Genomic DNA, 14110 nt, shown 5'->3' on the forward strand with positions numbered 1-14110 from the left:
GGCTCACATGCATAGAAACGTAACAGGAGACCTGAATCAGAGAAGAGGAAGACGATCTTTGGTGAGGAGAACTCAACGACTGAGAAGGTAAAGCTTGGAAAGACCAGCCCAAGTTGGTTCTCTCTGAACTCATGATCCTCTTGCTTCAGCCTCCAGAGTGTTGACCGCCTTCTTTACAAGTAAATTAAGTATGCACAAGAGCTTTGGCAACACACACACACACACACACACATACACACACACACACCTTCAAAACTACTAAGGAAACAGCACCTCCTGAGCAATGCCCTCTCACATGGCTCCTCTTCCCCATGCTGGCCAGGATCGCACTGCTCTCACCTGGCCCCACCACAGATATCCTAGTTATGGTTTGTGCTTTCTCTCAGAACACATGGAATGCCTTTCAGAAACCTTACCAATACTTAAGGGTCTTTTAGAATACAAGTGATTCCCTTTGTGTGGGGGGCATGAGTGAGTACATGTGTTTGCGTGTGTTGAGGGGAGCTCGGAGCTAAACCCAGGGCTTTGTACATGCATTGTATCAATGAAAGCCACACCTCCAGCACAGTGTAACTCCTGATTCAGATCTTTATATCTGAGAAATGGGATGAATGGAAGACCAATGTTTCCTGTGAGAAACTGGTATTAATGAAGCAGCTACCAATATGACCTACATAAGCAAGAGCAACAGCATAGGCTTGGAAGGAAGAGAAGAGCATGCATAAGCGTACTGAGTTAATAATGTCTTGTTATAAAATTACCCAAAGGAAAAACCTAATGGAATAGGAACAGACTGCCTTCTTTTATTTGAGTTGAATTTTAGACATTTGGTGACTCAGCAAAGATTATTGGAAAACATAAATCTTTTGTGAAAAAAAAAAGTCTTAAAAACTAAAAGCAAGAGTACTTCAGTAGGAATTTCCTTTCATGGAAGAGTAGAGGAAAGGCAGAAGAAAAGCCAACACTTTCTTCTGTAGTAAGTCAGAGAATCATAAGCTCAATCAGATATAAGCCATGGCAAGAGAAACCATAAGGGCTGAGTGATCCCCGGGATTCTATGACAAAGAGGGGAACTCCTCAGAACTGTCTCCAGCCACCGAGGGTGGGACTGAGCCAGCACCATCTCTTTTCTTCTTAGAGCTGTTGCCCTAAGAGCCCCTTTCTCGCCTGCAGCCCTTTCTCCACTGTCAGGATGAGATCTCTTCTGGCAGAGTGGCTAGGTGACACAATTCTGTATAAGAGCTTCCAAAGGGTAGAGACGTTGAGCTGGTACCTGCATGGAGCCTTCACCCCTACGCTCTGGTCTCTGGTGTGTGACGGTACTCCACAGGCTACAGAAAGAGAAACCAGGACACCAACCCAGCCATAAACCCTCGAGCTGTCCAATCTGCGGGAGGTGCTGGGGCAACCATGGTCAAAGTTGGTTTAACTTGAGGCCCAGGCCATAGGAGGGAGCCCATGCTCTGGAGTCTAGAAGCCTAGGGTAGAACTGACAGGACTGGCAGAAGAAAAGAAACAAATAAAAATGATTCCTAATGCGATTCTCCTATACTCATACATGGGTCCCTTGTCCAGTCGTCACTGAAAAGCCTTCCTGTAGCAGCTGAAGGGAGCAGGTGCAGAGACCTACAGCCAGACATTATATCTAAATTGGAGATCTCCAATTGGGTCCCTCTCTCTAAGCTTGTGGAGCCCTGTGGGAGAGCAAAGGAAAACTGTAGCAATCAGAGGGAATGGAGGCTACCAGGAGAACACAGGCGACCAAACCAACTAAGCAGGGCTTGCTCACAGAGGCTCACGGAGACAGAAGTGGCAGTCACAGAGCCCGCATGGATCTGCCCGACATCTTCTGCACACATAGTGTGGTTGTGTGTCTTGGGGGCTTTTGTGGGACCCCTAACAGTGGCAGTGGAGGTGTCTATGACTCTTTCACCTCCTCTTGGATCCTTTTCTTCCTACTGGGTCGCCCTACTACAGCCTACGTGATCTTTGATAAAGAAGCAAAAAATATCAAATGGAAGAAAGAAAGCATATTTTACAAGTGGTGCTGGCATAACTGGATATCAACATGTAGAAAAATGAAAATAGAACCACATCTATCACCATGCACAAAACTCAAGTCCAAATGGATCAAAGACCTCAACATAGAGCCAGCCACCCTGAACCTTATAGAAGAGAAAGTGGGAAGTACACTTGAACACATTGGCACAGGGAACCACTTCCTAAATATAACCCCAGCAGCACAGACACCGAGAGAAACAATTAATAAATGGGACCTCCTGAAACTGAAAAGCTTCTGCAAAGCCAAGGACATGGTCAACAAGACAAAACAACAGCCTACAGAATGGGAAAAGATATCTTCACTAACCCCACATCAGACAGAGGTCTGATCTCCAAAATATACAAAGAACTCAAAAAACTGGACACCAAAAGATCACATAATAATCCAATAAAAAAATGGAGTACAGACCTAAACAAAGATCTCTCAACAGAGGAATCTAAAATGGCTGAAAGGCACTTAAGGAAATGTTCAACGTCCTTAGTCATCAGAGAAATGCAAATCAAAACAACTCTGAGATTCCATCTTACACCTGTAAGAATGGCCAAGATCAAAAACACGACAATTTATGCTGGAGAGGTTGGGGGAAAAGGGAACACTTCTGCATTGCTGGTGGGAATGCAAGCTGGTACAGCCCCATTTGGATGTCAGTGTGGCGATTTCTCAGAAAACTAGGAAACAACCTTCCTCAAGACCCAGTAATACCACTTTGAGGTATATATTCAGAGGATGCTCAATCGTGTCACAAGGACATGTGCCCAATTATGTTCATAGCAGTTTTGTCTGTCATAGCCAGAACCTGAAAACAACCTAAATGGCCCTCGACCGAAGAATGGATAAGGAAAATGTGGTACATTTATACAATGGAGTCCTACACAGCAGAAACAAAAAAATAACGACATCTTGAATTTTGCAGGAAAATGAATGGAGCTAGAAAACATTATTTTGAATAAGGCAATCCAGACACAGAAAGACAATTATCACATGTACTTACTCATAGGTTGTTTTTAAACATAAAGCAAAGAAAGCCAGCCTACAAACCACAATCCCAGAGAACTTAGACAACAATGGGGATACTAAGAGAGACATACATAGATCTAATCTACATGGGAAGTAGAAAAAGACAAGATCTCCTGAGTAAATTGGGAGCATGGGGACCTTTGGGGAGGATTGAAGAGGGGAGAGGCAGGGAGGGGAGCAGAGAAAAATGTAGAGCTCAATAAATATCAATAAAAAATTATACAAAAAGAATGCCATAACAAATAGGGGCCACAGGGCTAGAGAGATGGCTGATCTTGTAGAGGAACCAATACTCAGCACTTACATGGTGTTCCAGCCATCAGTATCTCGAGTTCTAGGGTCTCCATATATGGCTGTCTTCTGGCCTCCTCACACAGCAGGCACACACAGCGCACATACATACACGTGAGCAAAACCAAACACATACAACAAGAACAATCCTTTTAAAATATAAATGGCACAGACAAAAACTTAAAAGACATTTAGCACACATATTCAATAAAAGATACCACCTATTTCTATTAAAGTCTGGACAATAACCCACTAAGTCAGAAATTAGCATTCACACAGAGTTAACAAATCTAAAAAACAACTTAAACAAAAGAAGGCAGTCTGCTCCATTAGATATTTCTTTTTGGATGACTTCATAATCAGATTTCCTAGATGCAAGTGCTTATATATATCAATATTTTCTATTCTCACTTCAAACTCACTATTGGCCTTTAGAATGTGCCTTTGTGACACACAAAAAAATGTTCAAGTTTCTTTTACATTCTAAAGAGGAAAATAGATTGGGTTTGTTTTGAAGTTAACGGGAAGGGCAGCTGCAACTGCCTAGTTAATGTTTTACTTTACAATTTGAAACACATGAAAAACAGTGTGCATCTGAGTCTCCAGGGGAAGAAAGAAGATGATGTTCCTCCCTTGCTATTGAGAGAGAGGAGTGGACATGAGAACTCTGGGGCCCTGCAGTGCAAATGAGGTAGGCAGTCATATGTGATTGTGGTTGCTATGGCAAACATTTTCTTCCAACACTGAAAGGATAACCACATAAAGCTGACATCAATTTCTCCAGCTGCAGTTAAATTCTGACCCCAGCTTATTAAAATACATTTTATTATAATAATAAACTTGATATTTAAGATTACTTAGTTCCTCAATTTTGGCCCAATTCTTTCAACTTACTTGCTTATATAACCAAAACCCCAGTAGCAACAAAAGAAAAAAATAACCACCACTCATTTCCCTCTGCCCTAGGAAACTTTAAAGAAAGAGCTGTTTCCTATCTCATCCATTCCTTTAAATATTTACAAGGATACTAAATTATGTGGAATATAATTTTGCAAAGTATGTCAACCCATCATAAGCACTACTATTCCTAGTTTGCATATGTCTTCTAAAACAAGCTTTCGTGAAAAGATAAATATGTGAAATTTAAAAATAATTTAAATGCAGTTTACTTGATTTTTTAATTTCTTAGAATGGTGTGACAAAGATATTCAAGTATAAGAAACAAAGTAACAATTCACAGATGTAGCACAGTATACGTCAACATCAAAGGTACTCATGGAATTACCTCATTTGTACTACTACAAGTATTTTAAAATGAGTGCCCTATCTGATTAGTATTTGCCAAGAAAACACACACAAAGTCAGAATGGGATACAAGCTACTAGGAACAGCTTCCCGTAGCTTTATCACAGTGTATTTTAAAATACAAGAGGACACAAAACCCAGGGAAGGTCCAGAACCTAGCTACGAGGAAGGTGAGAAGTTCAGAAAGAACAGCTGCTTGGAGGCCAGCAGAACCCAGCGTCCAGCGGAGGGTCTGGGAACAGCCAAGAAGGACCAGAGTGTGCACGAAGGCACTTGTGCCAAGAACCCTGACCAGCTGTTGTCCATCTCCAATGAGGGCACAAGAGGAGGAAACAGACAAACTGAAGCTGAGCTTTCGGTTAAACACAAAGAACAGAGTAATAAACATAATTGTGTGTCTATGGAAGTCTTTCTTTGGAGACGGCAGCAGATACTCATTTGCCCAGGGAAGACCAGCATTTCTGTGTTTAGCTTGTCCTTTGTGGTAGTAAAAGAGAATCACACAGCCAAGATACACTGCCCAATGATTGCGAGCAAACTCACAATACACCAAACACCCCCAGGCCTCAACATCCCAGTGCCAACAGCAGCCCCGAGTTAGGGACAGCAGGAGCAGCTCTATCAGACTCATTCCTGAGGCCTGGTCTTCACACAGCCTTCTCTTCCAACCTGCCCACTGGTTTTAGTAGCATCTATAATTTTAACTTAAATTTCTCTATGCTTAAAATGTCTAGATTTGAGCATGGAGAGGAGGCCCAGCAGTAAGGATCACTTGTTGCTTTTGCAGAAGACATGGGTTCAGTTCCCAGCACCCACATGGAGGAGGCTCAGTTCCAGGGTTTTAGACATCTTCTGAGATTTGCAGGCACCTGCATGCACACAGTACACATACATACCCTCAGGCCCACATACATATACAAACTAAAATGATAAAATAAATCTTAAAATATCTAGATATATCTTCTATTTCTTCTAATAAAATGTAGTTGAATTAAACACATTGAGATAGAACTCTCACCTCAAGTTAACTCAATACCGTCCCAGCCAGAAGACAAAACATCCTACCAGTTCCTCATCACACATGGGTCAGACCATCCCTGCTTCTCTGCCACTCAGAAACAAAAGGACGCAGTGGAAGGTAACCTACCCCAGAGGAGCACACAGCAGGGAGAACCTAAGAACAGCCAGTAGTCTTGCCCTCTCACAGCAACACTGTGCCTGCACCGCTCGCTAACTGCAGGTCAGGTTTGTGGGGCAGTCCACAAAAGGATTTAGAATCTTGTCATTCTGTAAGCAGCACGTGTCAGCCCCTGCGGCCACCCAGCACTCTGCTTCACACGGCAGAAGCAGCCATAAGAGCATGGAGCTGCGCTTCCCCTGGGGGCATCTCCTGTGCGCAACCCCTCCTAGGATTTCATCCCCAGTTTGTACTTCCGTCTCTGTTGCGTAACCGATAATTTAGACGATGTACAATAATATTGTACTATATTTATTAAAACAAATTTTTAAGTTTTCTTTTTTAATTGGAAAGGTAAATGTTAGAAACATTATCCTCTCCTTAAAATATTTCACAAATTAAATTATGAGTTTGTAGCTTGTAAAAAAAAAGTTCCATAAGCCTAAGTTAAATATATATATATATTTAACACACACATATGTATGCATAGTGCTATATATATCTTAAAGTTTTTTTAAGGCAGACTTTTGTTGTCAAATAAGTTTAAAACCACAATTTTCCATAACTGTTTCTAAAAAGGAAGAGTTTATCTGGCTTCAGTGTGGATACGACTGAGAGAAGCATCACTCAGTGAGAAGAAGACACATACTTTTCATGGTTCCATCCTCCTCCTCCTCGTCCTCACTGTTGATGACCATGGTCCCCAGGTCCGACTCTAACATGGTGCTGTTGTGCTCGATCATCGTCTGGGCCCCTTCACTCATGGTGCTGGTGGCCCGCATGGTGCCCACGCTTCCTGAGGTCCTCTTCACCATGGTGTGTGAATCCAGCTCATCTTCATCCTGCAGGCAAGATATCACTGTGAACAAAGACCGCTCACGACAGCAGGACCTCTTGGTTCTCAGTAAGAACACACACACGCTTTCTCTAATGATAAAAAGTACCGTTACTACGGCAACGGTCAGCAGTGTGGGAAGCAGGGACTCAGACAGACCCTGCACACCAGCACCGCTCACAGCGGCCAAAGGTAGAGCATTTACCTTCCCGTGAATGCGAAAACATCGTTCAGCGGAGGCACAGCAACTCTGCTGGTTTAGCTGACGAACCACTAACTGTTTTCTGCAGTAGCTGTGTCAGTTTATGGTCACAACAGCAGTGCTGTGGGCTCCAATTCCTTGTCAATATTTATTGTTTTCAATTTTAAAAAATGGTCATCTTCATGGGTACAAAGCAGTGTCAATCCTGTTTGATTTATATTCTCTATTAGTAGTGATATTGAGCATTTATTCATGTATTTAATAGCTCATTTGTAGATCTTCTTTGGAAAAGTGTTTACCAAAGCCTTTTGTCCTTTCTTTCTTTTATGGCTTTTTGAGACACAGTTTCATTGCGTAGCCCAGGCTAGACTTGAACTGGCAATTCCTGGCTCCACCCCTCTCCCCCCCCCCAGTTTGGATCGGACTGCATACAATCTGAACATTAACCCTTTACTAGGTATAAGATTTGTAAATATTATTTCTTTCCTGTGAGTTGCCTTTTCACTCTCTGAGTGGTACCTTTTGCACACAATATATTTTCATTTTAAAGAAGCCCAACCATCTTTCTTCTCTTTCTGCTGTTGCTGTCCTGTTCTAGCTGGAAGTAGGATTTCGCAGGAGAAAGGCGGGTAATGCAAACACGAAGGCAGACACCTCATGCACAGCTGTGCATGCAGGCAAAATACCCATAATCATAAAAACTTCAAAACGAAGAACTTAAAAATTAAAATACAGTTCTTGCAGAGGTATGCAGATGTGGAGAAAAGAAACCCCAATACTGCATCATGGCAACTTGGGTGACTTGAAATGACAGTAGGCTCACACCTGTTTAATACCCTCTCTGCCCAAGCCTTACTGAAGTCTGGCCCTGTGTCTCAGCCTTGTGTTCGTACTCACAGCCCCTCCTCAATCTCATGCTCTCAACTATCTGATGTATCCTTGTTTACCACTTAACATCTAAGGACTCTCACTTTCAGGGTTTCCCAGTCAGACAGACCTGCATTTGTCCTTCTTGTCTTTCCACTGTCTCTAGTTACCAACCACACCGTGTCCTGACCTCACCAGCTGCCCAGGAGCAGCGCTGCAGTGCGGCACACACTCATTCCCGTTCACGCGCTGGCTCACCAACCAGCAGGTTCTTTAGTTCTCCCAGCTCAAGTCGTCTTTTCTATTCCTGTGATCACATTGCCCATTTCACACCTTGGTTAGTGCACACAATAACACCTCCTGATGGGAGATTCTGACTCCCTAGCGTCACACAGATGTTGGTTCAATTCCTGTCTCAAATGGCTTAGCAGGCATAAGATTTTCCACGGACATTAAACCCTGAGCTCTAACTCTTGTCCTTCTTTAATATTATTTGTATCGCAACACTCTACCAGAAACTTCTGGTGCTGGTCCTGGCCTACATTTCAGCGTCCTCTCTGCTCTGACCCTGCCGTCACTAATGTCTCACTGTTCGTACATCCCCCAATCTCACTGAATCTTCACCAGAATTCCCAACGCTACTTTGCTCGTTAAGACCACTCTCTGTTCATGACTTCACTACACAGAATGCCCTCCCTCTGTGATGGTGATTACAGCCTGTCACTTGACAGGATCTAGACTCACAGAGGAAACACACCCAGGAGATTATCTACATTATCTTTGCCCGTGCCTCCGAGGGATGATTCTCGGTACATTAACTGAAGTGGGACGCCCCATGCTAAATGTGGGCAGCATCATTCTTGGCCGAGGCTCCTGGGCTGCATATGAAGGGAAAGCCAGCTGAACAACAGCACGCATCATGCTTTGTGTTCAGACTGTGGATCACTATGACCAGTTGCCTCCAGTTCCTGTTGCCTCCATCTCTAAGTCAACAGAACCCAGTCATTCCTTAAATTGCTTTTTCTAGAAACAAGAAGAGTGACGAGCAGACATCCTCTACACACTTAACTCAAATGTCTTTTACCTCCACGGTTAATCAGCTTTTATTGTTTTATTTTCCAAAAAAGAAGATTTATAACAGTCAGCATACATCTTTGCATGCAAACTTATGATATCCTAATTTGAGCACTTATTCCATAAAATGTTTGTATAAATGCATGTGTCTTATGGTTAGGAATAGACAATAGTGATGGCAGGGTCTTTGCATAAAAACACAGGAAGAATTCAATATTTTCCATTCCATAGAATTATAAAATCAAGGGATTTTACAATAAGAAGAAAATATTTTAATCCCTCATTTTATATCTGAAAAAAACCCCAGGTCTATAGAAAGGAAGACTTCCCCACGGTTACACAGCTATTTGAATACAGACCTAGGGTGAGAAGAATGAGAGGTTTTCTCACAGCATTTTCCCACCATGTGTGCTCCTTACTAACAGCCACACCAACTATCTGAATGCTCAGGCTACAGACACAGGCTTACAATTCATCCAATTACTTTTTAAAATTATCTTTGTTTGTTTTGTATGCATGTGTGTGCATGTGCATATGTGTCTGTCTGTGGATACTCACTGTGTGTGTGCAAGTCAGAGGACCAGCTGCAGGCGTTGGCTCTCTCCTCCCACTATATGGGCCGTGAGGCACAAACTGAGGTCATCGGGCTGGGAAGCGAGTGCTTCCCTCACTGACTGATCTCATCAACCCCACTTTCCAATTCTTAGTCTCAGAGTTCAACCGATCATCCCAGTTACACTGGTCTGAACAGCATCTGTCCTGTAAACTACTAGTGAGGCCTTGCATGTTCTGTTTCATTCTTGTCTTTCTCAGTCTCTCAAACAACTGGAGGACTGAGTCTTCTAAGAGATCACATCACATTATCCTACTGCTATAAACTCATCTTCATCATGGTGAAATGTCATCTGGCCGTGTAACACGTCCGTCCCATCTCCCGTCCCCCACCTTGCTCAGCACACTCCAGTCATGCTGACCTCCTTAGCCGTTTCTCGAGAATTCTGCAAATGCTCCTGTGGCTGACCTTCCAGGCTGGAATGCTCTTTTATAAGACAGGGTGATCACTCCTTTACCTGAAGACTCTACTCATACATGACCTCCTCAGAGAGGCTTCCTGTGACCACCAATTGAGGCTTCTGCCACTATTTGCTGCTTATCCTCTGTGTTTACGAGCCATATCTGCCTTCTCTGCCACTAGACCACAAGTTTGACGATAACAAGAGACTTATTTTTAACTTCCAAATCCCTGGTACTATGATTATCTAAGACTTAGATACATGAGATAATTTCACCAACGATTTACATTTGTTGACAGCATGAGTCCAAGGGCAGAGCCTCCACCTCTGCTTGTAAGTGAAGATGTCCTGAAGTGAGAGCTTTCCTCTAAAACATTAAACTTTAACAACATATAGTAACTATACATCCGTACAGGATACAGCAGGCATTTTAATGCCTATGTATAACATGATAAAATCGGGTTTTATTGTGTCTATTACTTAGTGTTTGGGACTGCTGAGATTCTGTCTTCAATTTACTGAGTCTTAGAGGACGAGAAGGTTATACACAAACACGAACATAAATTTGGGTGGAATGTTCTGTATCCGAACTTGTCCCATGAGAGCTGCTCTCAGACACATTCTTTCTCACATACACACTGCAGGATTGAATGCGGTGTAACTTTCCCCAAGACACCTTGTTGCTATGCTGGTCATATACTCGCCATAAACATGCTTTAACTATCTGTATGCCTGACGTACCTAAGTCCCCCTTTTCACCCTAAAATCTGAGAGCAGTGCTAGGTTGTAAAGCTATATTCTTAATGTCCAGTATAAAGCATTGTTCTTTAGATTTCACTGACTGAAGTTAAAGTCCTCACTTTGAGATAATGATAAAGCATAAAATTAAGGGACAATGTTATGCTAAGTTCTAGAGATAAAAGTTTTATTTAAAATATATTTGTATGTGAGTGAGCCAGCCGCGAAGCTATGAGCAGGGAGAGTTGTTCCCACAACTTATCTGTCGTGTGGCAGCACGGACCAGGAGAGGTGCCCACTCCATCAACACCTGAGGCAGCACAGTAGAGCTGGCCCTGAGATGTAGGTGTGGGAGAACTGACCCTGAAGACAGGAAAGCGGGAGAACTGGATCGGCCCCTTGCTCATCGTTGCGAGGGGTGAACCAGTCAAAGCAGTGAGAGAGCCCACCCCGGTGGTGAAGACAGAGGAGAGCTGGCAGGCTGACCATCCTAGATAGACCCAGAGAATCCCCATGACACAAGGAAGCAAGAATATGTCCAGGAAGAGTCCCAGCAAGGGCCTGGCATCGATGGGGCAGCAGATTCTCTGGGATGAACGCCTGCATGTAAACATCTACGGAGAAAGGGCTCACGGCCTGACTCCCTGCGTCACTGCAGCTTCCATGATGAGATTTCCCCCTTCTTCCTTTGTCTTATTTTCCTTTTTCTCTTAAATTTTATTTTGTTTTATTTTGGGGTGGGGAGGAAGATGGGTGGATTAGGAGGCATGAAGTGAAAGGCACACGAATAAATTGAAATTTGGGGAGCAGAAATAATGCTATTAGCTAAATTATTATTGATCTTCCATTTAATAATGATAAAATGGCTATTAGACTTTTATTAGGCCTCACCTATTTTCCTCTGTGAACTTAGTAAGACATTTATCTCTTATTCAAATAATGAATGTAAAGTTCAATTAAACTGAAAAATTTACCCAAAGTCACAGAGTAAATAAGCAGAAAAGTAAGGATTATAGCTATTTTTATCTGACACCAAATCTTGACTCTAACTTCCAATATACGTAAGACTTTAAAACTACAAACAGCATTTAAGTCTGATTTAAATCATATCCCAGGTCTGCTCAGGCACATTTCGTCTGCTGGGACAACAGCCGAGGAGACGGCAGCAAGCAGATGACTTGTGCTTGAGTCTTTTACTTAAATTTTAGAAACTGGGATTTATGCTTTCTGGTATATCTTACTGAGAACACAGGAGAGGTTACTTTCCACTATCTTCTTTTAACAGCTACCAGTGCAGCATCTTGTCATAAAGGCAACCAGCTTATTCACCACACAGTGAACCTGACTTTAGCTGTCGAGACATTTGTATCTCATCTGCATAAGCAGCAATGCTGCCATCATTATGTTCAACAAGAGCCACAGCTTCCGGCTGAACACAAACAGATTTCTACTCTCTGTGCAGTCTGCACCCATGCTGAATCTACAAAGGGACAGTTTGTACCTTCAAATTCACAAATTAGATATACAATTATAAAGCTTCTGCACAAATTTAGAAAGGAAGGCTCTGTGATGTATTATTTTATATGCAGTCACTTTGCTAAAAGATGCTAATTTACAAATACATAGACCCCCAAAAAGTAAATTTAAACAAAGCACAAATATTCAATTCACAAAGTGAGTGGGGGCATGAATAATATAATACAGATGGAGAGATAATTATTTTATATGAAATTAGAAAAGTCAAAAACTAATAAATTTGGTAATGGTGTTGAAAACCTCTCAGCAACAAGATTTTAACTTAAAAATCATTAGCTCCACATGTAATCTTTTATAGTTTAGATTACTGCTAACGTGAGATGGTACTTAACCCTTTTAGAACACAGTAGCTATGAACGCTCCTTCGTGCTGCACTTAGCTTACAGAGAAAGGTCTGCAGAGCAGAGGCCCCGTTCCAGGAAGGACACAGAGCACTTTCAATCAGAGCCCATCATGTGCCAGGAATGCAAAACAGAGCACTGACCATAATCCAGCCTGTGAATCATAAGGTCCACATGGAATACAAGTATTCAAAAACATTATTAGGAACTCCTACTCCACTTCCGGGACAGACTTGTGCTATAATAGTCTAGTGTGAAGTACCTCTGTATCTGTGTATTTCCCACCCTAGCATTTTCTAACTATCCTGTTATAATTCACTAATGTTGAAGACAGTTACACAAAGATCTCGTGAAGTATTCGCAATACTAATGAAAAAACTTAATCCTTTAGGAGATAATCTATTTAAAACATTCTAACCTTTTAATTTCTCTTAAGTGCCAGGAAACTCCTTCAAAGAAGCCTCCCTTTAGGACGACATCCACTTGTTGTGCCCTCTGTCTGACACACCCACGTGGTCTGCAAACACCACATTCAGAAACTAACTCACTGTAGCACTACAACTGGTGAAGGTAACTGTGAACCTGTCCACACCATCATCTGAGACAAAACCTAGCTGTGGGCTCACCATCCCCAAAATAACACTTCAATGCACACACCACTGAGATCAGTGAGAGCTAAGGGCTTTGGCCGTTAGGAGTTAGCTTAGGAAGCTGGCTCCAGGAGTAAAAATCCAGCCTTCTAGACTGAGGGGCTGTGAAGGCAGAAACACTCTGTCTAGGATGGAAATGGAAGTGAATATGATAATACCATTAAGAGATCGCCCACAGCTTACGGGATGCCTTACACATCGGAGTCAGTCGAAACTGCATGACCAAAGAGTGATGGGAACCTTAGAAATAAAGGATAAGTTGGAGAACGAGACCAAAAAGGAGGCTGGAATAAGGTCATAGTTGAGATCCAGATGTCAGGGTAATTAGAGCCCATGCTAAAGCAGGATGAGTAACGGCAGAAATTTTACAAGTCAAACTTGAAGGAAACTGTGAGGGAAAATCAGTCTTCTAAAAGCTTTTTGTGCAAATATAATGGGTCAAAGACAGCCTCAATATGCTGGACCTAAAGAGACCAAAGGGACTCCAAATAGGGTGTGTATGTGTGCATAAAAGATCATGGTAGTCTGAAAATTGAAAAAATAGTATATAGTACTAGTTCTTTATAAGCAAAAGTGACGTGATGGAGTTGTCACCTCACCACCTAGTGAAAGAATCAAAAACGAATTCTTTGTGGTGAAGAGCTGAGGAGTTGGCAGGCATGGGCAGTTAAGTCAGTGGAGGCAGAAGATGGGCAGGGTCTCCTGGTTCCAGGCTGGTGGCTGTGTGCTTTAACTGAAAAATGACCCCCACTGGTTCATATATTTGAGCACTTGGCTCCCAGCTGGAAGCACTGTTTGGGGAGGTTATGGAACTCTAAACACAGGGCCCTGCTAGAGGATGACTGTCACCTGGGGTTGGTTCTGAAGTTCACCATCCCAGAGTGAGGGGACATGAGCAGCCCCCTTACCGTGCTGGCTGCTACTGCCTTGCTTACCTCGTCATTAGAACTCCCTTTTGGAACCATAAGCACATTAAACATTCCTTCTACAGTAGCTTCTTAG

General features: G+C 42.6%; 1 protein-coding gene across 4 annotated transcripts in view; it reads right to left on the reverse strand.

Annotated features, from left to right (window-relative positions):
* Stk3 (serine/threonine kinase 3) overlaps positions 1-14110 on the reverse strand; it is a 307706-nt gene that overhangs the window by 162191 nt on the left and 131405 nt on the right. For all 4 annotated transcript variants that reach the window (XM_050161781.1, XM_050161789.1, XM_050161795.1 and 1 more), the window contains exon 9: positions 6502-6694. In XM_050161781.1, the coding sequence (XP_050017738.1) occupies positions 6502-6694 (193 nt within the window). The remainder of the gene's footprint in view (positions 1-6501; positions 6695-14110) is intronic.

The sequence above is a fragment of the Alexandromys fortis genome, unplaced genomic scaffold (genome assembly GCF_014885135.2).
Source record: "Alexandromys fortis isolate MF-2015 unplaced genomic scaffold, M_Fortis_MF-2015_v1.1 scaffold_17, whole genome shotgun sequence".
In the NCBI taxonomy this organism is placed as follows: Eukaryota; Metazoa; Chordata; class Mammalia; order Rodentia; family Cricetidae; genus Alexandromys; species Alexandromys fortis.